Here is a 25,150-nt window from a genome sequence, read left to right as displayed (position 1 = left end):
TTCTCCAAACAGGCTCTGGAATGTGGAAATGTCTGAGTGCAGTGAAGTGAGTGTTGGCGCCCAGGCCAATAGCCAGACCCATCACCTCCAGGAGGCCAACTCTAGCTAGCCTGCAGCTGACCTCCAGTGGGCTTCCCAAGGGACAGCACAGCACTGACACGCCACTGATGGGGACAGGAGCAGGCATGCACTAGATTCTCAGCTTCATTGGTAGCAGCTTCCCTAACACATTTTTGGAGCAGTGCCAATTATTTTCAGACATAAGAAAAAGTGGCAGCGGGCAGGAGTTCGAAGCAGTGCATCAAGGGAACCTGGGAGCACTGTGCTTTGGAACACACACCATCTGCTGTTCCTCCATCCGCTGCCAATTCTGAAGCTGTACTTAAAACACAACTGAGATAATGCAAAACTGGTGCAAACCCTAAAATAAATGCAAGAAGCCCCAGGACCTTTCAACAGTATCTGCACATGAAACTGAGTCCCACCAAGAATCTACAAGGAGGCACAACCAAAATAAAAGAAAGGAAACACTTGTGACAGGAATAGACACTCTTCCCAGTGTTGACTAGTGTGTGGCCAAAATAAAGCCTGGCTCACAGCTGCAGGAAAAGCCCAAGAAGCTTGTTTCTTGCTAACGTGAGCCATCCAAACAGGATCTTTTCCCAATCCAGGTGCTAGCTCAAAGGGTAGTTTTCTCCAGAAAGAAGGGTGAGGTGCTAGAAAGACAATTCTCCAGTAAAACCTCCAACCACTGATCCGCCCAGACAGCTACCATCCACAAACTTTTCATACATACATACATTCCTATGACAAAAGTCTAATTTATTATGCACTGCTGTATCTCAGTGTGTGTGTGTGTGTGTGTGCGCGTGCATGCATGCACACACACGTGTACCAACCAAAGATTAATGTAAATTGCTCTCCACCTTACTATGTTGAGATGAGGTCTCTCACTGAGCCTGGAAGTTGGTGATTTGAAGAGCCCAGCTGGCCAGTAAGCTCCAGAAAACCTCCTCTATCTACCTCTCCAAGGCTGAGTTTCAGATGTTCACTGCCACACCAGGCTTTTTTACATGAGTATAGGGATGGGAACCCAGGTCCTCATGCTTGTGTGGCAAGCACTTTACCAAGTGAGCCATCTCCCCAGCTACTAATTCTGCAGGTCTCTCCGTCCTAGTTGGGAATACTATTGCCATGATGAAACTCCACAATCAAAAACAAGTTGGGGAAGAAAGGGTTTCCTCGGCTTACACTTCCACATTGTAGTACATGACTGATTGAAGTCACGACAGGAACTCAAACGGAGCTAGAATCTGCAAGCAGGAGCTGATGCAAAGGCCATGAAGGGGTGCTGCTTACTGGCTTGTTTCCTCTGGTTTGCTCAGCATGGTTCTTGCCCCCCCCCCCCCGCCATCAATCACTATTTTTAAAAAATGCCTTACAGCTTGTCTACAGCCCTAAGAAAATTAGAAGCTTGTCTACAGGATGATCTTATGAAGGAATTTTGTTAGGCGAGGCTCCCTCCTCTCTAATGACTCTAGCTGTGTCTAGTTGGCAAAAAACTAAAAGCACATTAGTCCGGCCTGTCCTCAAGAGGTGGACGAGCGGCTGTCCACCTTGGCCTCTCAAGTGCTGGGATTAAAGGCATTAGCTCACGCTCAGCTCAGCTCTGGATTCTTTAAGCCCTCTAAGGGAATGCTACTGAGCACATGTCCTTGAACTCTACTCTGTGTGTGTGTGTGTGTGTGTGTGTGTGTGTGTGTGTGTATGCATGGGAAAGGGGTTGTGGCACACACATATAGAAGCCAGAGGACAATGTCAGAGGCCTCATTTCATTGAGATGAGGCATCTCACCAGGCATGAATCTCACTGCTCTCCTCCCTGTTTCTGCCTGTCCCTGCTTCAGACACTGGGGTTCCTAGCACACATGGCCATGCACACTTACATGTGCACTGGGGACTCAGACTGAGGTCCTAATGAGCTTAGGGCAAGGGGCAGGGGCTATCCCAGACATTCCCTTCCAGGCTATGGTCTAGAAGGCCTGTTTTCAGGTGATTCTGCCTACCATCTTGTCCCCAGAGACCTTAGGCAGGTATGCCCTTGCACATGGAGCCAGGAGAGGACCCGGGCTGCATGAAAACAGATGGTGTGGCAGATCGCGTGCAGGCTGCCTGAGAGACAAAGCCTATCCACACCTCCAATACAGAGTTCTCCACAACAGAGAGTGGGCTTCCAACCCAGAGTTAACTACAGAGTCCAGGTAGGCCTTGCCACTAAACTGTAGCGGAAGCCAGAAAGCATGGTACCAATGGTGAGGTGAGGTGAGGGATCCTGTGGGCCTCCATGTCTTAGTATAACCTCGCTTAGAAAGAGGAACCTAGAGGATAAGGGTAGGCCCTAAGCTAAGGATAAGTGTCCTTCCAAAAGTAGGGATATCTAAACGCAGACACAATTCTAAAAGGCCACACACCAACAGAAGCTATTGGGGATGATGGGACCATAAGTCAAGGACTACCAAGGACCTAGTGCAATTGCTAGAAAGCCCCTCTAGAGCCTTGAGAAGTAATGGGGGCAGCTGGCCTCTTCTGCATACTTCTGAGCAGGCAGTCTGGCCTCCATTGACGCCTCTGTACAGGTGGCTGGCTGGGGTTCCTCTGCCTCCTCTACAGGAAGCCTGGCCTTCTCTACACACTTCTGGTCTCCGGAATACTGGTTGAGGCATTTCTTTTGTTCTAAGACCTAAGTAGGGACCAGGAGTTTGGGGGTTCAAACCCCAAAATACAAAAGAGCTTTTCACTTGAGGCCCTCAATGGGACCTCCCAGAATAACCTGAAGCCTCTTTCTCCTGTGGCAGCTTTTGGACCAGCTCACTGCCCTTCAAAGGAGCTGCCAATGGTCTCCTCTAACTGCCCCACTGGGTCCTCTCCACACTTCCTATGGCCCTTTCCTAGCAGGGGTTGACAAAGATGAACTCTGGATCCCTGCTGGATGCCAGTAGGAATCTGCAGCATCTTAATGTAAAGGAGTTACCAAAATCAAAAAAAACAAAAAAAAAAAAAAAACCAATAATGATTTAAAAAGGCAAATTCCAGTTCTGAACTGGGCAGAGCAGGCCCAACAGATAGCCTGCAGAGGCATGGGAAAAGAGCTTCACATATCAGTAGAGAAGGGAAAGCCCTCCCACACACAACAGAGCACGGCCCATTTGGCTGGCAAAGCGGGGCACTTGAGCTGCCCAGTCTCTGTCTCACTTGGAACTCAAGTGCTGCCGGGCCCATCCTTTTCACCTGAGCCACATACCTATGATATGGCCCAGGCCTCCTGATGTCCAAGCATTTCTCGGAGCTCTGTGCCCCAGGACTCTGCTAGCAAGGAGTGCAACACTCAGCCCTGAGACCCTAGCTCTGACTCTAGAGCTCAGAGAGTCATGTGAGAAGCAGGAGAGGGTGGGGACTGACCACTCTTGAGAAACCTCCCAAGAAGTATCCCAGCCTCTCACTTGAGTGCCGCTCACCCCCACCTCAGAGGCCCTGACCTCAAAGAGGAAAACAGCAACTATGTTCCCATTAAAGCACAGTGGCTGTTCCCAAACACAGCCACGTGGGAAAACCAAAAGCTCCCTTACTTGGGATAGCAGTTGGTATTTATGTTAAGTCTTATGATGTGGGCAAGAGACCACTTTGACTTAACTAAGATCAAGAGTCCAAAATGCCAACACATCACTTATTTTGGGAGTAGAAAAACTCTGAAAGGGGAAGGGGGGAGCACTTCCAAGAGTGGCCTAGGGGTAAAAGAAGAGCCTATGCCCTGATGCACAGGTGTCCTTGTTCCCATGGTAACACTGGGCACTAGAAAAAAGCCTCAATACAAGAAAAGGCCCCTGGCTCGCTGTGGCTCCCTATTCCAGAGAGAGTTCAAGCTACAGAGCACCCACTGAGGAAGCCATGAACACTCTTTCCTCCTGTCCAAGGCTGGCAAATGAAGGTGGCCAAAGAGTGGGCACCTAGTGAATGAAGGGTCTTAGAGCCAGAGGGAGCTGCACGGAAACAGATGGGAAGAACACCCTGCTGCTGGGGGCAAGGCAAAGCTGGAGACCACAGTGGCTATTTCTCAAGTATATGTGGAATATCTAAATTTCAGAGGATCACAGATCTGCCATTCAGCCTAGCCAGAACAGGAAGAACCAGGGTGCCTTGGGTACTGGAACGGGCTTGGGTGACAAGTCAGGGACCTCAGGACCCCAGTACAATAGCACCTGGGCTACTTGAGGTTGGTGCTAGGCAAGGGCTCTGGGTACTTGGGACAGATGTTGCCCTGTTTGTTAATCCGAGCTGCACTCTGCCCATGAGGAAACACAGCTCAGACACTGACTCATTTGTTCGAGGTTCATAGGGCCAATAAAGCCAAATGAACAGAGGAGGCCTTGAAGGCAGTGTCCAGCCTGCTCCCCTCCGTGGTTGCAGTCACCTCTTACTTGTGACAGCTTTGTTAGAAAAGAGCAAGGAGAATGATGCCACCAAAAAGCTGCAGAAAGTGTCACTGGACCCAAATAAGAGGGCAAGTATTCACAGTGAATATGTCTTCTCCTTCAGCGTTTCTTATGAAGGAGCACAACCTCAGGACTAGGACAGCTGCCGAGGCAGCCTTTCTGCACAGCATGCTCCCCAGCTCTCTAGAGGGGCCTGTTGGAAGCTCAGACAAGGGGCCTCTGAAGCACCCCCCAGAGGATGGTGGCCAAATCACTATGTGGTACTCAAGTGCCAAGCTCTGCCCCTGGCATCTGAGAATTTTCAATTCACTGCTTTGCTTCTGCCCTTTCCTATTAATGACTTGATGCTCTTATTAAACATATCACTATGACCATACAATTTCAACTTGGAATCCATGGACAACCAGACTGCTGGTGCCGGCCGATAACCGCAAGGCTGGGTCAGGGGGGTCCCAGGTGCAAGGCCTTCCTGGACTACATGCTAAATCGAGTCCTGAGCTAGAGAATGATAGGGTCAGCCTGTACAACTTAGTGAGACCTTCTCAGAATGAAAAACGCAAAATGAAACCGGGTATGGTGGCACATACCTTTAATCCTAGCTCTTGAGAGGCAGAGGCAGGAGCATCTCTATGAGTTTCAGGCCAGCCAGAATTATATAGTGAGACCCAGTCTCAAAAACCAAAACAAAGCCAAAGATTAGAGAGAGAGAGAGAGAGAGAGAGAGAGAGAGAGAGAGAGAGAGAGAGAGAGAGAGAGAGAGAGCGAGCTAGTTATACACCTCAAAGTGTATACTCAGTGGTAAAGCATTCTAACAAGGGCAAGAGTTCAATACCCAGTATCTTAAAAATAAATACAGAATCCATATACATAGACAGGCCCTGGCTTGTGGATTCTCAGCTTTAGGGAGGTATGAAAGCATGCCCACACAGCCACTATTTTCTTCTTTGAGAACTATCACTCAGTAGGTGGGGAGGCACCACACCTTAGTAGCAAATATTTTTTTTTTTAGATGACCTAAGTGCTCTGAGTCAGAATTAGGGAAGGAGTGAGCATGTGTGAATGCTAATCTGCAGCAAAGTGCAGGCCCTCACTCAGCAGTACTAACGGTCCCGAACTCCCCATGAAGGAAGGGCAGAAAAGAAAGGAGCTGAGCCTGTTTCCAATGACAACAAGAGTGTCATAGTTAGCAATTTTCAAAGTGCATTGGAAGTGGGGGATGGACTGGAACAACTTTAATCCCGGCACTCAGAAGGCAGAGGCAGGCAGATTTCTGAGTTTAAGGCCAGCCTAGTCTACAGAGCAAGTTCCAGGACAGCCAGGGCTACACAGAGAAATCTTGTCTTGAAAACAAACAAACAAAAAAGTGTAGTGGAAAATAATAAAAATAGATCAAAAATAATCCTGTGATTACAAGGTTTGTCCCCTGCCATGGCTGACCAGAGTCCCTAGAGAATGGAATGTGGGATATAAGAGGGCACAGCGGGTGGCAGCAGTGCCACCTGACTGACCTCAGCTATCCCCTTACGCAACTAACACAGCTCCTGCAAAGTCCCCTGGCCCCAGTGACCAGAGGCTGAAACCACAAACATGAGCGAGAACTCCTCCTAGTTATCTTTAAAAAATCACAACACACTTCCCAGCCACAGGCTCTGTCCAGCTTCTCATGGGACTCTGCCTGACTTCAAAGACTTCTGTGTCACACTGTGACAGCAGCAGTCATCTATCATACTGTGGGTCACAATACACGTGGTGTGTCAGAACCAGTATTCAAGAGCTACTAGGCGGGGGGGGGGGCACACGTTGGCGGGGGGCGGGACGGGACGGGACGGACGCTGTTGTGACTTATGAGGGTCGTGTAAGATCATTCTCACTGAGGCTGGAAGCACAAGCACAAGCGAGTCTGAAGACACAGCAATCCTGTCCAGGAATACTGTCATCCACTACAGAGCCAAACTACCCTTCCTAGGTAGCTGGCCCAAGCAGCAGCTGTCCTTGTCAACAGCCCACAGAGGATGCTCAAGGGGCAGCAGTGCCTCTCATCAGAGCTCAGGTCTATGGGCAAAGTGACTGTCCAAGAGCAAAGCCAAGGCCAGCCCCCAGTGGCCTTCTCAAGGCAGCTACTAGCTTACTGGCTTCAAGAAGTCCCCATGACCTCAAAAAGGTGACTCTCTACCATTTTCAATGTACCCAAGAGAATACCACCCACCAGTCTACAGCCATCAATCCTATGACTCTTGGCATTTAAGCACTTTTAATTTCCAGAACCTTCTGACAACCCACACAAAGTAAAGACTCCAGTACACTGACACTGTAAGAACTGAGATCCTCTACCCTCACACCCACAGCCCCCACTCTGGAGCCCTTCCTTTGCATGAGGGCCCTAGATTTCCCTAACCCTACTTTGACTTACCACCAAAGCTCCACCCAACCAATTCCATCAGACTACTCCAAAATGGTGCTGGCTCTAACCATGCTCACAGCTACAAAGACAGAGCATGGGCAGCAGTGTGTCACCTTCCAATGGTACCTGTGGCTCCAACTGAGAAAAAAGAAATCACCAGCCTCAATCAGTTTAAATAATCTGCCAATCTCCCAGAGCTGACTCAACAGAGCCACAGTGCAGTGAGCAGCTGGAGGCACAGGCTCAGCCCTAACCCTCACTTCCCCCACAGTCCAACTATAATGAGTGCCTGCATATCAAATCCAAGTTCAGTGTGCACGGCAGCCAGCGTCCTCTGCAACCTAAGAGCACAGAAAGGATGTGAAGCCATTGCCACAGAAGGCACACGGGCCAGAAGCTGGAGGGAGACGATGGCCTACATGTGCGGGTGCTGCAGCTCCTGAGCTCAGTTCTGATGTGGAGCCGACACAGAGGAGCCAAGATGAAGCATGGCTTTGAGAGCCCGGGCAAAGACCCTTCAAGCCGTGTTTAAGAAATCCCGCTGCAGTTTACACTGCAGTATCCAGGGAAGCCCTGCTTCCTCCCTATGCTGCCCAGAGATGCTGAGTACTGGCCAAGCAGCACTGGAATGCTGAAGTGGGAAGACAAATGGTAAACAGCAGCAACTACTAGAGTAAGAACGGCCAAGAACAAGCAAAGGCCCTCCTGGGCTGCTCAGTGCAGACAGAGGAGGAGACATGGAAAGCACACGGCTCACTTGTTCCCACCCCAGTCACTGAGCACAGCCACTGAAGCTTCAAATGTCCCATTCTCCACTAGCCTTCCTGACTGTGCTTGCCCACAGTGGCTGTACACACTAGAAGCAGCTGTGCACCTGTCAGGCCAAGTTCAGATGGCTCCCTCCTCAGTAATCCTGAATCTCTGGTGCCCACAGCCTCCTGTGACAGACAGCCTCCCTCTGAGGACACAGCCATCCTGTCGTCCTGCTGCAGCCTTGATGCAGCAAGCCTTACCACCTTCCTACATCTGATTGACAAATAATGATGAATTTATGAACATTAAGAAAAGGTCAGTCACATAGCTATCTTCCAGAGCTTTCACAACTGAGGATGGTCTCCTAGTCAACACCTTCCTACACCCTATAGCCAACGCATGCAGTCAGCCTTCAGTAACGCATATTCAGTAACACAGTATTCCCAGCAGGATGAGGAAGACATGACAGCTCAGCTAAGGAATCCACGATCAATAGGCAGAATGTTCTAGCGGGCCAGGAATAGGTCTGGGCTCTTTAGTTCACTGAGGACATCAAGGTAAATGGAGGATTTGTGCCTTTGCACCCTAAATGAAGCCATCCTGAGTAAAGTTACTGAACAGACTTACTAACAGGCCAGATGATAAGGTGAGGACAGAAAGCAAAGAAAACTGGCTAATGGTCCAGCCAGAAGGCAGTTGCTTCATGAGCACATGTTGTACAATCCCAGCTGAAGACAAGCAATCCCTGGGAAAGCCAGGGTCTGCCAGCAGTCCCAGATACAGTGACACTGGGAAGCAAGGGATCCAAGAAAGTGCAAAGGGAATCAGAGATGCACAAGTTACTTCTCCATTCGACAAGTGACCAGCATGGCAGTTTCTTGTAGGGAGGCTGCTTAGAGCAGAGTGGGTGGTGAATCACAGCGGGCAGCAGTGACAAGCTCTGAGACACTGGAGGCCAGGGCAAAACCAGAGGTGTCATTGCCTGGAAGCTCAGGCAATGGTTCTTTCACAGCCTCCCTGCCCCTGACTGGAAGCCTATGGCCATGGCCTAAGCTGCCACACCTGGGTTAGACGCTGGGATCTTTGCCCTCGAGTTAGGTGAATATGGCAGGCACTTCTGCCTACAGCTGAGGACAAGTAACACACTAACACTGTGAAAAGCCCTCCTGTATTTTTTTTTTTTTTCAATTCTAAGTGGAACTTTATCCATGACAGAAACAGTAAGGAACTGAGGCAACAGGCTTTGCTTTCCTCATCCATGAAAAGGTGCATCCTCTTGGGGAAGCACCAACATAACAAACACAAAACACGTCATCAAAGGAAAGAGAGGGGCACCAACTTCAAGCCTGGGCCTCTGCTATCCCAGACGACAGCAAGAAACTCCCCACAAGGAAGGCTATGAGAACCAACTTCTGCTACTTGTTGCCAACTGCTTGAGCTTGGCAGAAATGACCTGGGCCCTCCTCTTCAGCTCTGACTTTTTCCCAAAGTGAGTGGCACAGGGAAGACTCATGGGTTTTCCAGCACAGAGAGTGGTAGTTTTGGAAAACAAAGAGCAGATCCTCCTGTGCAGTGAGTGAGCTGAGTGTCTCCACAACTTAAGCTACATTACACACACAAGAGCCTGTCTTGATTATTCATAACCCAAAGCTGGAACCATTCTCCACAGAAACTCCTTAAAGGCCACAGAAGTGCAAATCGTCACTGCCACCACCAGCTTCCCTCCCCCCAGTAGTACATCCCTCCTGGGGACCCATAGCCTGGGACACTTCACTAAGCACAGAAATCCTTCCAGGTATATACAATACAGGACTGTGCTCCTCATCTCAGGAGAAGAGGAAGGTGTTTAAGTCTGACAGCAATAAGCAAGAACCAAACCTGCCTTGTCCTACCTTTGTAAACAGCAACAGATTTTCATGGAAAGATGCAGAAAGCCAAGTTTACTAACTTGGAGGGAATTTCTTCTCCGATGCAAAAACTAATGTGAGAGCCATGAAGCACAAATGCAGGATATAGCCCACCTGCATACACTCCGAGACACCTCAGCCCAGCTCCCTCCCACTGGAGGAACCCCACCCCACCCCACCCCACCCCACCCCACTCCACCCCAGTGCCTCATGGTGAGAAACATAGGTGTGCCTAGGCCGTGGGGAGAGGGTATGAATGGGAGGGGGTGAGTGCTCACCTGTCCGTCCTGACCAACGTGATGGATCTGCAGATTGCCCTGCACAGTGAAAAAAAGGAGACAGCGTGAGAACTTCCCTATACTATTCAGAAATAGCCAGGAAACCACTAAACCTACAAAATTCAACCCCTTTTAGCAATAAAACTCACAAAAACAAAACAAGCATTATAAGCCGAATCTCTAGCTTTTCCTCTTGTACTGAAAGCATGAAACTCTAAAGCTTTCCCTCCAGTCTGACCCACAAATGACAATGTCTATTTTTTGTCTGTTTTTTCCCCCTTTTATTTTAAACAGCTGTAGGTTCACAAGGCATGTACACAGTAGCACGGCATGGCCCACAGCAGAGCTGCATCCTCACAGTGGGAATACACTAACATTGCCTGCTTGGGTCACAACAGGCAAGAAGCCATTCCCACTGCTGGTCCAAAGGAACCGCTCTGCAGTGTCTCTCCACAGAGCTCATGCTACACCACCATAAACTGCAAAGGACACCAGAAAACCGTCCCATTCACCACACTGTGCAAGGCAGACTTCCTTACAGAGCTTCCAAGCCTTTACTGGGATGGCACTGGTTCCACACACTGAGTACATGGCCACATGGCCTTGTGACCTTGTTGGGACACCTGACTCACCTCACTGTCCTGCGTGATCTGCACCTGCTCTCCTTGAGGCACCTGGGCAATGTGGAGGTGGCCCTGTGGGATCCACAGCAAGAGAAGACACCAAGAAGCATCAGAGGAAAACAAACCAAAGGAAGCGACAAGCACCTTCTGCCAGCTTCATGCCTATCTGCTCTCAGCCCAGTGGAGGGCAGGGTCTGGCCAGCTGGTGCAGTGTGTGCACAGCCTGAGCTCATCCCACAGCCTCTGAAAGTAAATGTTCATCACGTGATTTGTGCAACTAGCCGAACCTTTAAATGTTACTCAACATTAAAAATGTGCTTTCCCTGGGGGAATGCTGATAAGAGTGGTTGGGGTGGGGGGAGTTACTTGTGTGCACCTCACATTTAAACAACTCTTGTAAACACTAATAAATGTGGCTCCACAGAGGCTCAGCAGTGCGACTCCCATCAAAATCCCATCTGGGGCAGAGGAGAGGAGGGCTGAGGTTAAGAGCACTTGTTCTTGCAAAAGACCTGAGCTCAGCTCCCAGCGCCCATGCTGGGCAGCTCACAATAGCCCAATAGTTCCAGAGGATCTGAAGCCCTCTTCTGGACTCTGTGGACACCTGCATTCACATGCACAAATCTCACACATAGATACACAAAAATAAAAATTAATCTTTTTTGTTGTTGTAGGTGTTGGGCACTTCTGCCTCATTGTTCACATAAACCTGTGCCAAAGAAATCTGTTCCCTGTGCTTTCAAAGGCCTCCCCACTAGACATTGAAAATACCTGTTGGTGTCTAGTCAATTACACAAATCTTGAACAAGCCCATGAAACCCACCATTTATAGTCACTCCTTAAAAACAGCCCCACAGCCCAGTGGAAAAAAAAGCAGCACCGCTGCCCTCAAAGCTCCTTGCTCCTCCAGGTTCTGAGGTGCACACTTCCTATTCTGCCACTTCCTACTGTGTGCTCAGATATGCAGAAGGCTCTGCCTAGCCTTTGTACTGTCCACGGCTCAGAGCACAGCACCCCAACTGTGGCCTGCCTCTCCACTGTGCAGTGCCCATAGGAGCCCAGCACGTAGTAAAGAAGTGCTGCATAGAAACCAAGGCATCTTAGAGCCTTGCCATCATGAGAGGCTGCCTGAGGTCAAGAGCTGAGAAACATGCTTCCAGGGAGACAAGCAGAAGCAGAGTCCCTCCAACAGGCTGCAAACATACGGGTGCCAGGACCAAGGCAGGAACCATAGGGACAGCAGCCCACAGTGGCAAGGTTGCCATACTACTTCTCCAAATGAAGTGCGCTGCCTCTCCCTGTGCCGTCAGCCGTGCCCAGCCACCTCCCCGGCCACCTCCCCGGCCACCTCCCCGGCCACCTCCCCGGCCACGTGAGTAAGAAGGTACATACTACTTGTACTTGCCCATCCTCTCCGATCTGGTGGATCTGCACTTGCTGTGCATTGGCCAAAGCGTAGTGTAGGGCCTGCGGCTGCGACTGCTGTAGCTCACTGCTGGGTGGAGGGGTACCCATCATGGTCTCTGTGGAACATGGGACCAAGTGTTAGAATCCCCAGGTCCAACACACAGGGTGACACCCGGTCATCTTAGCTCCCTCAAGTGCCCCCATCAATTTCTGCATAAGAGGAAAGGTACCTGGTCCCTAGACTCAGGTCAGTGCATCTCTGCTCTGTAAGTTGGGGAGCTGAGATTCTTGACAGAGGCAAGCATTGTTAAGATTCGCTGACACCACTGTAACAAACTCTTAGACAAACTATTGCAAGCAGCTAGACAAACTACTGAGCTACTGCAGGGCTTGGGGTCCGTCCACAGAAGTGACCCACAGGGTATGCTGGGATCAATCCTGCATTAGCTCTGCAAATACGTGCTATTTCTCCAAGGTAAATTTAACTGTCAGTACGTATGGAAGAAGAAATACAAGTGGTGTGACGCTGGCTGTAAAGAGAAGCTGCAGGTCCTCTTGCAGCAGCAGCAGCAGCAGGGAGCCCTGGGTCCCATGTGCTTGTGAAGCCCATGGCAACAACTAGCCTAGGAACCCACACACATGCACAGGCTGAAGACGCAAGAGGCAGGCCCTCTGACACGCTGAACTACCTGCCACTGCACAGATGTCATGTCCTGTGCCATGTGCAGAAAGACCCAGCATGTTTGAATGTTTCCTCAGTGCTGACAAATAAAAACTCTATGAAGCCGATTTCCAGAAGCTTACATGAAACTTGACTCTGTGGTTTGTATCCAAACTGACAGTGGCTGGGCACAATGGCACATCTGTAACCCCGGCATTCAAGAGGCTGAGGAGGAGGGTCACAAGCTGGAGGCCAGCCTGGGCTACACTGTAAGGGATGAAGACATAACTCAGTGGTAGAGCACTAGCCTGGCATGCACACTGTCAGAGGCTCCAGCCTGAGCACCACCAAACAGACAAACTAGCTCTCTTAGTTATTTCTACTGCTGAAAAATATCATGACCAAAGCCACTTATAAGAAAAAGTATTTAACAAACTAGTACAACCACTTTGGAAATCTATCTGGCGCTATCTCAGAAAACTGGGAATAAGGCTTCCTCAAGACCCAGCTATTCCATTCCTTGGAATATACCCAGAAGATGTTCCAGCACATAACAGGGACATATGCTCAACCATGTTCATAGTGGCCTTATTCATAATAGCCAGAACATGGAAACAGCCTAAGTGTCCCTCAGTAGAAGAATGGATAAAGAAACTGTGGTACGTTTACACTATGGAATACTACTCAGCTATAAAAAAAAAAACAAAAACAAAACAAAAACAAAACCAAGGAATTCCCTAAATTTGTGGACAAATTGATTGAACTAGAAATGATCACAATGAGTGAGTTAACCCAGAAGCAGAAAGACTCAAATGGTGTATACTCACTTATATCTGGACACTAGCCCAAGGGACACGTGCCATGAATGTCTTCACTTATCATGAAAGTGGGAGAGAGGGGAGTACATCCTATTGGGACTCTTGGTGAGAGAAGTATGGGAGAATGGGGAAATAGAAGGATCCAGAGGGTCCTAGAAACCTACAAGAAGAACATTATGACGGGTGGATTTGGGCCCAGGAGTTCTACTCAAAGTAAGGCACCAGCCAAGGACAACACGTGCAATAAACTTCAAACCCCTACCCAGATCTAACCAATGGACAGGACAGTCTCCACAGTTGAGTGGAGAGTGGAGAGTGGGGACTGACTTTCATATAAACTCAGGTGCACCATATTTGACCCCGTCCCCTTGATGGGGAGACCTGGTGGCCCTCAGAGGAAGGATTATAGGCTACCAAGAAGAGACTTATACCCTATGAGCATATACAGGGGGAGGCGGTCCCCCCTAGTCATAGTCATAGGGGAGGGGAGTAGGGGGTAAGCGGGAGGGAGGGAGTAATGGAGGATACAAGGGATGGGATAACAATTGAGATGTAATATGAATGGATTAGTAAAAAAAGATATTAATAAAAAAATAAGTACAAAAAAAAAAAAAGAAAAAGAAAAAGCAAAAGCATTTAACTGAGGGCTTGCTTACAGTTTCAGAGGATGAGTCATGGTGGGGAACACGGCTTCAGGCAGGCAAGCATGGCACCAGAGCAGCAGATGAGTGCTTACATCTGATCCACAAGCACCAGGCAGAGAGAAAGAGACTGGGCTTGGCATATACTTTTGAAGGCTCAAACCCATCCCTAGTGACACATCTCCAACAAGGCCACACCTTCTGATTCTTCCCAAAACAGTGGACCAACTAGTACCAAGCATTCTCATTCAAACCACCACTCTGGCCTTGGCACAAAACTCATATACAGGGCCAGTGAGATGGCTCAACAGGTAAAGGCACTTACCACAAAGCCTGCCAACCTGAGTTTGATCCCCAGAATCCATATGGGAAAAGGAGAAAACCTACTCTGGACCTCCATTCATGTGCAAGCCACATGCTTTGTCACTACTATGATTCCCCAACACACACACACACACACACACACACACACACACACACACACACACACACAGAGAGATGTGCACATGAAAGCACACATACAAAATAAATAAAAGGTGGAATTCTTATCTATATAAATATTTTAAGCCAGGTATGGTGACGCATGCCTTTAATTCCAGCACTGGGGAGGTAGAGGTAGGCGGATTACTGTGAATTCAAGGCCAGCCTGGTCTACTAATAGTGCAGGACAGCCAGGACTATTACACAGAGAAACTCTATCTTGAAAAAACAAAAAACAAAAAATAAGTTGTAAGCTGAAATATTTTGAGGGAAAAAAAGAAATTCATTTGCAGTATTGTGTGGTGGTTCCTGCTAACAGCTCTAAGGTAACAAGGCAACCCAGCTGGAATCAATACCAATTCCAAATTTACAAAATTACATTTTACCATCACCAAAATAGCCTTGAATACCAGAATAGCTTTGCTAAGACAAAAGCAGATGCAGACAGAACAATGACAAAGATTCCAAAAGTCCCTTGGCCTAACCACCCACTCTACTTAGTCAGATCTTTGCCAGGAATGTGGCATGTTAGGACAGAGGATAAATGTCTCCTCCCCATCAGTTTACAAAGCAGTGCCCTTCCACAAGACCCTGTGGATGTTGAGTGGCAAGGACAGCCCCACGCCCAGGCCCTCTTCTGAAAGCAAGTGCCCATCTGCCTCACCAGCCATGACCTGAAACTAAACTACTAGCTCAGAGGCAGCTGGGAGGTAGTCCCAACCAACACACAGGCAAAGCCACAGAAGAGGACTACACTGACCACACCTCGTGGTGGTCTGCAGCTCCTGCACCCCTTGAACAGCAGCCTCCTAGTGACAGGTTCCCTGTACTCCAAATGAGAGCACAGAATGGGTCAGTGTAGTTCCTACTCTGCTAACAGTGTCCACTGGCAGAAAGAAAGAGAGCACAGGTCCAGAAGAACACAGAATAGCCACTTGGCAGTATCTTCTGGGAGTGATGCTGAGGTCAGACCAGCGCACACACTGTAGGGTTTACCCATTCCCCAACAGTTACTCTGGGAGCTGACAGCTGCTAGGGCTTCTCAAACATGCCACTCCTGGGGACCTGCCAGAATTTGGTCATTTAATACATTGCACAGTGGCTGGCCACCCATACAGGAAGCCAGCACCCACAGCATCTCAGAAGTACTGCAAAGCAGCAAAAGTGCAACTAGCTACTAAAGATTTGGGGGGGAGGGAAGGAAGCCGGGTGGTGGTGGTACACGCCACTTGGGAGGCAGAGGCAGCCAGATCGCTGTGAGTTCGAGGCCAGCCTGGTCTACAAAGTGAGTCCAGGATAGCCAAGGCTACACAGAGAAACCCTGTCAACAAAAAGAAAAAAGAAAGAAAGAAAGAAAGAAAGGAAACCAAGAAGCAGAATATAAATATCATCACACTAAACTACTGTCAAGCAGCAGAAAGAAACACAAAGAACTAGTAGAGCTCGACCACTGCACTGACTAGAGTGGGAGCCACAGAAAGAGAGACACGGCCACCTGAAGCTCCACCTGCAAAGCAGCTGTTGGCTTACAGACCAGGAGGCCCCACTGATTTAAGAGCCTCAAAGCTTAAAGTGTGGGCGTGGGCCAGCAAGGTGGGTGCCAGCTGGGGACTGGCTTCAGGTCCCGTTGCTCTACCTGAACTAAGTATGAACTAAGTACCTTCAGAGCCACACTCATGTGCCCATAGGCAGCCCACCTGTAGAAGGAGTGTTCTAATGCTTCTTGGGGTATGTAAGGAGCACTGTGCTGCTGCTTCTATGCCAACCCCTTGGCATCTGCACCTCTGAAGGCAGTCTAACTCCCCAACACCACCACACCTCAGGCCCTTCATAAACACTACCAAACCCTGTACAGCTGAGTGTCTCACCCTTTCATTCAAGTTTCACTGTCACCATGGATGCTGTCTCTGGACAGCCATCTCAGTGGCTCACAAACACTGCCCAGGGACCACGTGTCAGACCATCACTGTGGTGGCTCAGGCAACATCTGCAGTGCACTGTCCACTTGCACAGGTGCCAGAACTCAGTATGCACATGAATGCAGCAGTGGGGCCCACAGGTGCATGCTTCTGGGTTGTATGTGCACCTGAGCAGGTGCTTTGAGCATGTCTTCAGCCACAGAACCCTGGCTTTTTCCATTCACTCTGTGCTTGCCATTAAGGTAGTAAGGCAGACCATGACACTTGCTGTGTCAGATTTGGGGTGAGACCTGGCTCATCAAGGCCATGTCCAATAAACTCTCCTTGATTAACTCATTGTAATGAAACAAACAGCCAACTTCAGCCTGCATGAAATGCTGGTGCCTGGCAACTGTTCCCTCATGTTTCATCTCTAACTCTACTTGGCAATTTTTGAAAATGTATTTCCTTCCTTGCTACTACAGTCCCATTCCTTTTTTAAGTTCCTGAACATAACTTTAATAACATTTTAGTGACAAGGGCTGTTAATTGCAGACTGAGTCTCTTTAGCCACTTGGCTTGTCTGTTTGTTTGCTTGCTTGGCTGGTTGGTTGGTTAGTTGGTTGGACTTGGGTTTTGCTTGTTGTCTCTTTTGGTCATTTCCCTGTTTCTTGGTATTGGAATCTAGACCTTATGAATGTTCCCAGGTTAGGTTCTGGACTTGTCTTCCTTTTAAAATGCTGAAATCTGTGGCCCAGTATGATCATCTCAGGTTGTCTTTAAGTTCTGGCTTTATGAGGCTGGAGAGATGACTTAGCAGTTACAAGCACTGGCTGCTCTTTCAGAGGACCTGGGCTCAGTTCCCAAGCCCCACATGTTGGTTCACAACCATCCATAACTCCAGTTCCAAGGGATCTGATGCACAGACCTAGGTGTCCACTTGTCTGTGCAGCGGCTTTCACAGCAAGAAGGCTCACTCCAGTGCCTGCTGTGCAACCTGACAGAAGCACACTCTCCCTACTCTTTAAACTAGCACATGGATGCAGAACTCAGGGGAACCACAGGAAGTCAGACAGAACTAACGAGCCACCACCAGAACTGCCAACACGAAGATGCCGCTGCTCAAGTAAGGAAGGAGCAAACCACAACCAGCATGGGTTGGCAGCTCTCAAGAGCACATCTAAGATTAGCCACACCCGCCTCAGTCAGGTAAAACTTCAGCAACCATGCTTGACTCATGCCTAGTGGCTCCCTCAGTTCCCAGGACAGAACGCAGACTCCTCATTTAGCATGCCACTCGCAGAAGCCCTGCCCTACAGGGGGCAATGTGTATGGCCCACGCAGCCACCACCTAAGGAACCTTGGCAACAGTTAGAGCTAAGTATGTGATAACCACCAAAACATGGGAGGAAGACCACTTTCTGGAAGACTGTCAAGGAGGGCTCCAGGTGACCAGCTTTGTAGTTCCAAAACAGAGTCCCTGGAGAAAGCCTATACTGAGAGAATGCCCTGCCAGCCCTCTGCCCATTGTTGTTCTGGGTCCTGAGCTGACCCTCAAGCAGGACTCAGCTTTCAGGAGCTACTGCTAATGCCAAGAAAGCTACGGGGAGGGGGGTGGGTGGTTGAAAGACAATTTTAGGATTGAGAGCATAGCTCAGTGGCGAAGCACTAGAGCCAAGATTGCCCAAGACCCTGGGCTCAAGCCCTAGCACTAGAATGAAGGGAGGAACAGGACAACAGGTACAGTTCACAGAATTTGTCCCTCGCACTAGTAATGAAGAGCACAGCGAGGACCCGCCACGCTTCACCACGTAGCTCTGCAAGTAACAGTAACTACTTACTGTTGAGGCAGCAGGACACTCAAAAGATGAGGAAGCAGGCAGCACAAGAAGATCCACATAAATCTTCCTGCTTAGCCTACAGCATAAACAAGCAGGCCTCGCGCTCTTGCCACTGCCTAGGAAGCTCCTAAAAGGCCCCTGAGTGGGGTCAGGACCGATGAGCTGCTGGGCTGCACTGTGTGAGAAGCTTCTCCTCAGCCTACCTGAGGCACTGTATGAGGATGACGATGGTGTCCTCCGGGAGAAGCTCTTGACTGCCAGGCTCTGGCCTCGCTGTTTCCGCCGCCAAGCTGTTCGGCACTTGGAGTCAATGCTCTGTTTGATCCGATACCAGTCAGATTCCGTGATTCCAAACTTATAGAAGAGGTGACCTGAAAGAACATGTCCCAGACAAAAGCTGTCACACACAGGTCTTGTCCTGGGCCCCACTGTTGAGAGTACCCAACAGAAGCTGAGCGCTGCTGAAAGACTAGCTGGCCTGCTCCTGAAGGGCTGACTCGTCTTCTAGAAAACCTCACTTCGTCAGGGAAAGATCAGATGCAGTTATTTACCACACTTCCTATCTATTTAACCTTTAAATAACCCGACTTCATTCCAACAGCAAAGGACTTCATTTCTCATAGGTTCCAGATTTTTAACTTCTCTTGCCCTAAACTCACAAGACAACACACCATCCTGATTGCCTAGGGAATCAGAGCCGTCCCACGGCACTCACACAGGCCTTGCCAGAGCTGTAGTCTGTTACCCTCTGCTTCTCTGTTAGGCTCACCCTACCTCTGTCAAGACCAGCAACAGTATTTTGTTCTCCCTCCTCATCCAAAACTCTCAGCACAGCACACTTGCTTTCTAGAATGCCCATCACTTCCCTAAATGTATAGGATTCTCAACGGTGTTTATACCCATTCTCCCTTATAAATGCAGGGAACCTAGCTTTGCTCTCTGTGTCTGTCAGGAACCAGAGGGCCTTGGCACTCAGTAAACACCGGCTAGCTGCTCAGTGAGTAGCAGCCATCTGAAGCTATCTGGCCAGTGCTCTTTGTCAGCTGCTTGCCCTGTGTTCTTTCCAGGCTGTCTCCTAGAACCCAAGTTCTTGAGCGCAGGGACTGCTATCCAGAGTTGCTTGATGCCCCAGGGAAGGGCACTACCCACCCACAGGAAGTCATGCACATGGCAGAGCACCTACTAGAATCCAAAGTGCTAATCCTTATGAGTACAGAGCATGCCAGGAGCCTCATGGAACAGCATGCAGAGACTGTCACTAAACAATTAAAAAAAAAAAAATCAAAGACACAGAAAGACAGAAGGCCACCAGGAACAGGTGACAGAATAGAGCTGACAGACTATTCCAAGCCTGGCCCCATTTCTCACTAGCCTACGAGATGTTTTATTGTCACTACTTGACTTTGTCAATTAAAAGTTATTTTTACTAAAGAGTGTGTGTGTGTGTGTGTGTGTGTGTGTGTGAGCGCGTGCGCGCGTGCATGCGTGTGCACCCATGTCTGTGTGTGTATGTGTGTACCCATGTCTCTGTGCATGTGCACCATGGCTCTGTGTGTGTGCACACATGTCTTTGTGCAGGTGCATTCATGGCTCTCTCTGTGCATGTACACCATGGCTTTGTGTGTGTGCACACGTGTGTGTGTGTGTGTGTGTGTGTGTGTGTGTGTACCCACATCTGTGTGCATGTGCACTCACGGCTCTCTCTGTGCATGTGCACCTGAGTGCAGGTGCCCTCAGAGAGGTCAGTCATTGGATCTCCTAGAGCTCGAGCTACCAACAGTTATGAGCCACTATGTGGGAGCTGGGAATCAAACTCAGGGCTTCTGGAGGAACAGTAAGTGCTCTTAACCATTGGACCATATTTTCAGCCCATGGTCCTTTGCTTGCTATGGTCCCAATGGCAGCAGGAAAGACGGTGGTGAGTGACATCACAGGACATTCTCTTCAGCACACTGACTTCTTTTATTTTTTTTATTTTTTGGTTTTTCGAGGCAGGGCTTCTCTGTGTAGCCTTGGCTGTCCTGGACTCTGGAGACCAGGCTGGCCTGGAACTCACAGCGATCCGCCTGCCTCTGCCTCCCGAGTGCTGGGGTTAAAGGCGTGGCCGCCACGCCCGGCTGCTCACTGACTTCTGTAGTTGCCTCATACAACTTCACTGATTAATAAAAAATAAGTGAAAGAAATCGAAACTATACTAATCAAAAGCCCAAGTTGGAAAACTTTCTGTTTTGGAAATTAGGGCCACTAGGCTTGGATCATCTCCTGAGAGCTAAGTTACCACCCAAACTATAAAACTGCTTCTATCACTCCCAAAAACATCAAAAGCTCACGCAGAGGCTCAGATGATCCCCAGCAACACCCAACAACCCAGCTACGCCCTCCATGCTAAAGCAGCACCACATCCATGCCAAGGTCAGATCAGCACAGAGTGGTCGGTCAAGTTCCGAATTCTCCAGGAAAACACTCAAGCCAGTCAAAGTCATGCTCCTGTTCTTTCTGCACACATTTTCAGTGGCGACTCAAATCCTGGGGAGCGAACCAATCCTTAGCAGAGCCAAAGGCCAGCTTGTCTGTCTCTCCATCTTTCATTGTGACGGTGTTAAGAGGACTTGCTGGATAAGGCCAGCAGCAGGCATTACTGTGAGACTCTGAAGGACAAGCTGAAGACTCGGGGATCAAAGATGACAGTCATTTTTCAGCCCTGAATGATACCACATGAGCACTAACAGAGTACTGATAGGTGCCCGGGGGGGAGGCTAGGGAGTTTTGACCCCATCAATAGCTTCTGAGGGTAGCACTGCAGCCAAAGGAGGAGGCTGAACGGCACATCAACCCCTGATGAGACCCACACAGGTGGAGGTATGCCAGCAACTCACCAAGTTTTTGTTCTTACAAAGCCAAGGAAGCCATGCACAGGAAGGCTGGTGGAGAGCCAAGGCCACAGACCCACAGTCACTATGAGCAGCCTGCATTCCCTCTCATGGACTACAAATCTAGCTGCCAAGTGAGCACAGTGCTCACATGGTTTGGGGAAGGCAAGGCAGACTCCTGTGCCGATTCCCAGAGCCTCAGTGCCCTTTTCTCCCCCACCCACCACAAAACTCCAGAAATTAGGCCAGGGTGTCTAAATGTGGGGCACACTGCCCCAACACTCTGAAGCCAAGGCCAGTCTCTCTAACAAGGGTGTCAATTACCTACCTTCTGTGGGATACTTGATAGAGCTGCGCTTCCTCTGGCCCCAGTACTTGCCCATGTGCTGTCTCCTCGGTAAGGAGAATGCAGCTGCCCCCTCTGGGGTGATGGAAAAGCCAAAGGTGTGGCCCCAGTGAAACTAAACGCAGCCATCCCAGGAATCACCCTGCATGTGAGCAGAGGGCCCCACTTGCCAGCTCATTCCAGGTAGATCTGGAATGAACAGTCTAGGAAGTTGGGCATCAGACTGGGTCACTGAGAAGAAGGGCCTGAGCTTCTTCCATGCTTTCCAAGTATCAGCAGAAAGACATAGCGGCAACCAGCATGAGCAACTGGTGTTCCTCAAACAGGAGGAGAGCTGGGTACTAAAATCAGTCCTAGAGTGCTACTGGCCCCCAACACAGCCGGAGCAACTCCTGAGCATGTCACAGTGCAAAGGCTACTGTAAAGGGGGTATTCTACCAATGCTACTGGGAAGCTCAGGAGCACTGAGGACAGTGACACACAAGCCTATGGACACAAGGAATCCCACCTCTGCTCTGTCTTCTCCAAGAGTAACCTAAGGAGGAGTGACACTGGGATCTCCCAAGTGTCCCTCTCAGCACAGGTGCCACACAACAGCTTGCCAAAGCAAATCCTGAGTCCAAATCCCCATCTCTGTAGTGACTAAGCCTGCCATCACCCCCGGCACTGGAAACATGGGCTGGGGTCAACTCCCTGACCCCCTCAGCAGCCTCACAAGCCAAGCTGTTATCAGCTATGGGAACTTACACCGGATGCCGTAGATGGTGAGGGGGTCCAGCTGCTTCTTCCCATGCTTGCCCTGGCCTGACAAGTTGGACACAGCCTGCACCTCACGGTGGAACAGGTAGTCCAGCAGCGTCAGTGCCATCTTCTCAGCTGTGCGACAGTTAGTGCTGATGTGCAGCATGTCAGAGGGGATGATGGCACAGCGTACCCGCATCTCAGGGTTATTCTCATCACCCAGCCATGTGCCGTTGGGATAGTCCTCTGAAGGAAAAGAAAGGCCTCAGTTAGCAAAGCTCAGCATCATGTTCAGACAGTACCGCACACAGCTCAAGTATGAGCTCCCTGGAGCTGTTAAGCCAGGCTCCTAACCTCCATCCAGTTGCCAGGAACACCAGAGCTGAGGTGCAGCCACTAGTGTTGGCCAATAGCAGGCCCAAGCCATCCTGACGGTAAAGGAATACATCAAACAAGATATGAGCTCAAAGAACAGGACCTCTTGGGCAAACAAAATGAAAAATGAAGTCAAAATGAGACAAAATCCAAGTCCTGCCAGTCTCTAGCACTCATAGGTCCAGCTCATTTGACCACACGTGAGTCAGTATTATGTACACCTCTCCCAGACAGCCTTTGTCAGGGCCCTGTCACAGTACTGCCTGAAAACATCGAGGAGAGACACGCTAGCAGGGTGGAGAATGGGCGTGAGCTCTTGGCTAAAGGGAAGGATGGAAATAGCTAAATGCTGGAATTCAGAACACGAGTAAGCAATCTCTTTCTCAGTGGTATCTGTGGTTTGTAAGTGGAGAGATGGTGCTAAGGGACAGTAGGTTCTGTTCCAAAAGTCACTGCTATACCCAGGATGCATTAAAAAACAAAACAAAAAAAAAAAAAAAAAACAAAAACAGTAGAGCCGGGTATAGTGGCATGTGCCAATAGTCCCAAAACTTGGAGGGTTGAGGCAGGGGAGTCATGAGTTCCAGATCAGCATAGGCTACATAAGGAGACTCTATCTCAACAAACGACTGCTGAGGGACAGGAGAATCATCTCGTATCAAGAGAGGCCTAAGTTTGCCGCCATCACTCAGTGACACAGGCGACAAGCAGGAGAGAGAATTGCCACCCACTGGGCCATGCTGACTCACTCAGTGCATTAGCTTCCACAAACACACAAATCCAGTGTCCTCTGACCTTGGGTAGACACCAGTAGAGTCCAGGTTCGCCCTGGTAACATTGAATCATGTCTCTACACAGAACAAAACACAACATCTACCCACATCCCTATCTGAAACACACCTTCTGTAAATCCAGGAACATACTAAACTAATCCAGTTTTAGCATCTGAATACACATTATTGTAGATTTACTTTACAGTTCAAACAAAATGAGCCTGCTTTCTCTTCCAGTCATATAAGTCTTCAATGACACCACTACTTTTAAAAACAGTTAAGATGAAAAACTTCCAGCAGTAATTTGATTTTCTTTTCTTCTTTAAAGCAGAGAATACAAGCACCTTCTCTGAGAGCCTGTCTTAAGTTCCAGAAGAATAAAATGCACACAGCACACTCCCAGGTGAGCATCTCCACCTCCCATGACACCCGCCAAGCACCAGTGCAGAGCCAGTCTAGGTCTGTGTTCCAGTTTCCCTCAGGAAGGGAAGCAGACACTTGAGCCTGTTATCTCCAGGGCCTGACCCTCTATTATCTCCTAGTTTATATACCTTGCTGGACACATTGGGCTCTGGGACAGCCCTGCCTCCCAGATGCCCCTAGTCCCTGGTCAAGAGCACCAGTCACACCTGTGGGCTTCCTAAGCCATTCTTGGGCTCTGTTGAAGTCCTGGAGGCCAATGACATATGGCATTCTCCAGTAGAAGGATAATAAACAAACTAAAGAAGATGTGGCCCATGGAAGTTTCTGGGCTACTTACATAGTGCAACCCTTAGGTCAAATTAGCTACCTGGGGTCAGCCTCACCTTCCTTCAGGCAAGTTTTTAGACAGACAAGTTAACTTGTAGTCACGAACTAGTGTTAAGTATATTTTCCATCCATATGAAAAGTTAATTCCCAGCCGGGCAGTGGTGGCACACACCTTTAATCCCAGCACTCGGGAGGCAGAGGCAGGCGGATTGCTGTGAGTTCGAGGCCAGCCTGGTTTACAAAGCGAGTCCAGGACAGCCCAGAGAAACCCTGTCTTGAAAAACAAAAAACAAAACAAAAAAACAAAAAAAGTTAATTCCCATCTGGTATTTGTAAAGCAAATTCAGTTTATCAACATTAAGACACACGCTCTGTGAGATACTAGTGGTTCCAAAAATGAAGATAACCACAATGAAGTCCCCTGGACCTTACCAGACAGGAAACAAGAGCCAGCATCCACCGCCTTCCAGGCCACACTGCCACACAAAGCCCAGTCAAGGGCTGATCGCATTTATTTAGCCCAGTTCTTCCAGCAAGTGAGCAAGAAGAGACTCTCTATGTAGTCCAGGAAACAACTCATTCTTGTGCACTTACAGCATCTTCCCTGAAGAGTCCCTGACGTCACCCAGGGGTCAGAAGGGACCCAGGAGTGTGGGGCTGTCTGTACCTACACATCCATTCTGATACCTGCAGCTGGATTTCGAGGTGCTTTGTTTGACATAAACCCCATGCATGTGTGGATGGCTAGGTATCTAATCAATGCTCCATATAGGAAGGGGAAGCAGAAAGACTAGAAGGTGGTACACGCCCTGAACCAAGGGAAAGCCACATGCTAGGGGACAACTCTGACACCCAGAAACTACTTCTATGGCACAGAAGTGGAGACTTTTAGAAGTTCATTCCATGAACTACAAACTGCGCATTTCAACTTAGAAGTGGCACGCTCACTCCACCATTTCCTTTCAAAAAGGTTTTGGGGAGCCAAGCATGGTAGTGCACTTGGGAGGCAGAGGCAGGAGGATCGCTGTGAGTTCAAGGCCAGCCTGGACATAAAATGAGTCCAGGACAGCCAAGGATACACAGAGAAACTCTGTCTCA

At 49.2% G+C, this 25,150-nt stretch overlaps 1 protein-coding gene across 5 annotated transcripts in view; it reads right to left on the bottom strand.

Moving 5' to 3' along the window:
• The window catches only part of Banp (BTG3 associated nuclear protein), a 57,573-nt gene that overhangs the window by 7,862 nt on the left and 24,561 nt on the right, over window positions 1–25,150 (bottom strand). For 4 of the 5 annotated variants that reach the window (XM_051168777.1, XM_051168774.1, XM_051168776.1 and 1 more), the window contains 5 exons: window positions 22,161–22,400; window positions 18,401–18,568; window positions 11,844–11,974; window positions 10,461–10,523; window positions 9,829–9,867 (listed from right to left, as the gene is read on the bottom strand). In XM_051168777.1, coding sequence (XP_051024734.1) covers window positions 9,829–9,867; window positions 10,461–10,523; window positions 11,844–11,974; window positions 18,401–18,568; window positions 22,161–22,400 — 641 coding nt within the window. The remainder of the gene's footprint in view (window positions 1–9,828; window positions 9,868–10,460; window positions 10,524–11,843; window positions 11,975–18,400; window positions 18,569–22,160; window positions 22,401–25,150) is intronic. The other variant, XM_051168775.1, reaches the window with a different exon arrangement.

This window comes from Acomys russatus, chromosome 26 (genome assembly GCF_903995435.1).
Source record: "Acomys russatus chromosome 26, mAcoRus1.1, whole genome shotgun sequence".
In the NCBI taxonomy this organism is placed as follows: domain Eukaryota; kingdom Metazoa; phylum Chordata; class Mammalia; order Rodentia; family Muridae; genus Acomys; species Acomys russatus.
This window is presented reverse-complemented; position numbering and strand designations above follow the sequence as displayed.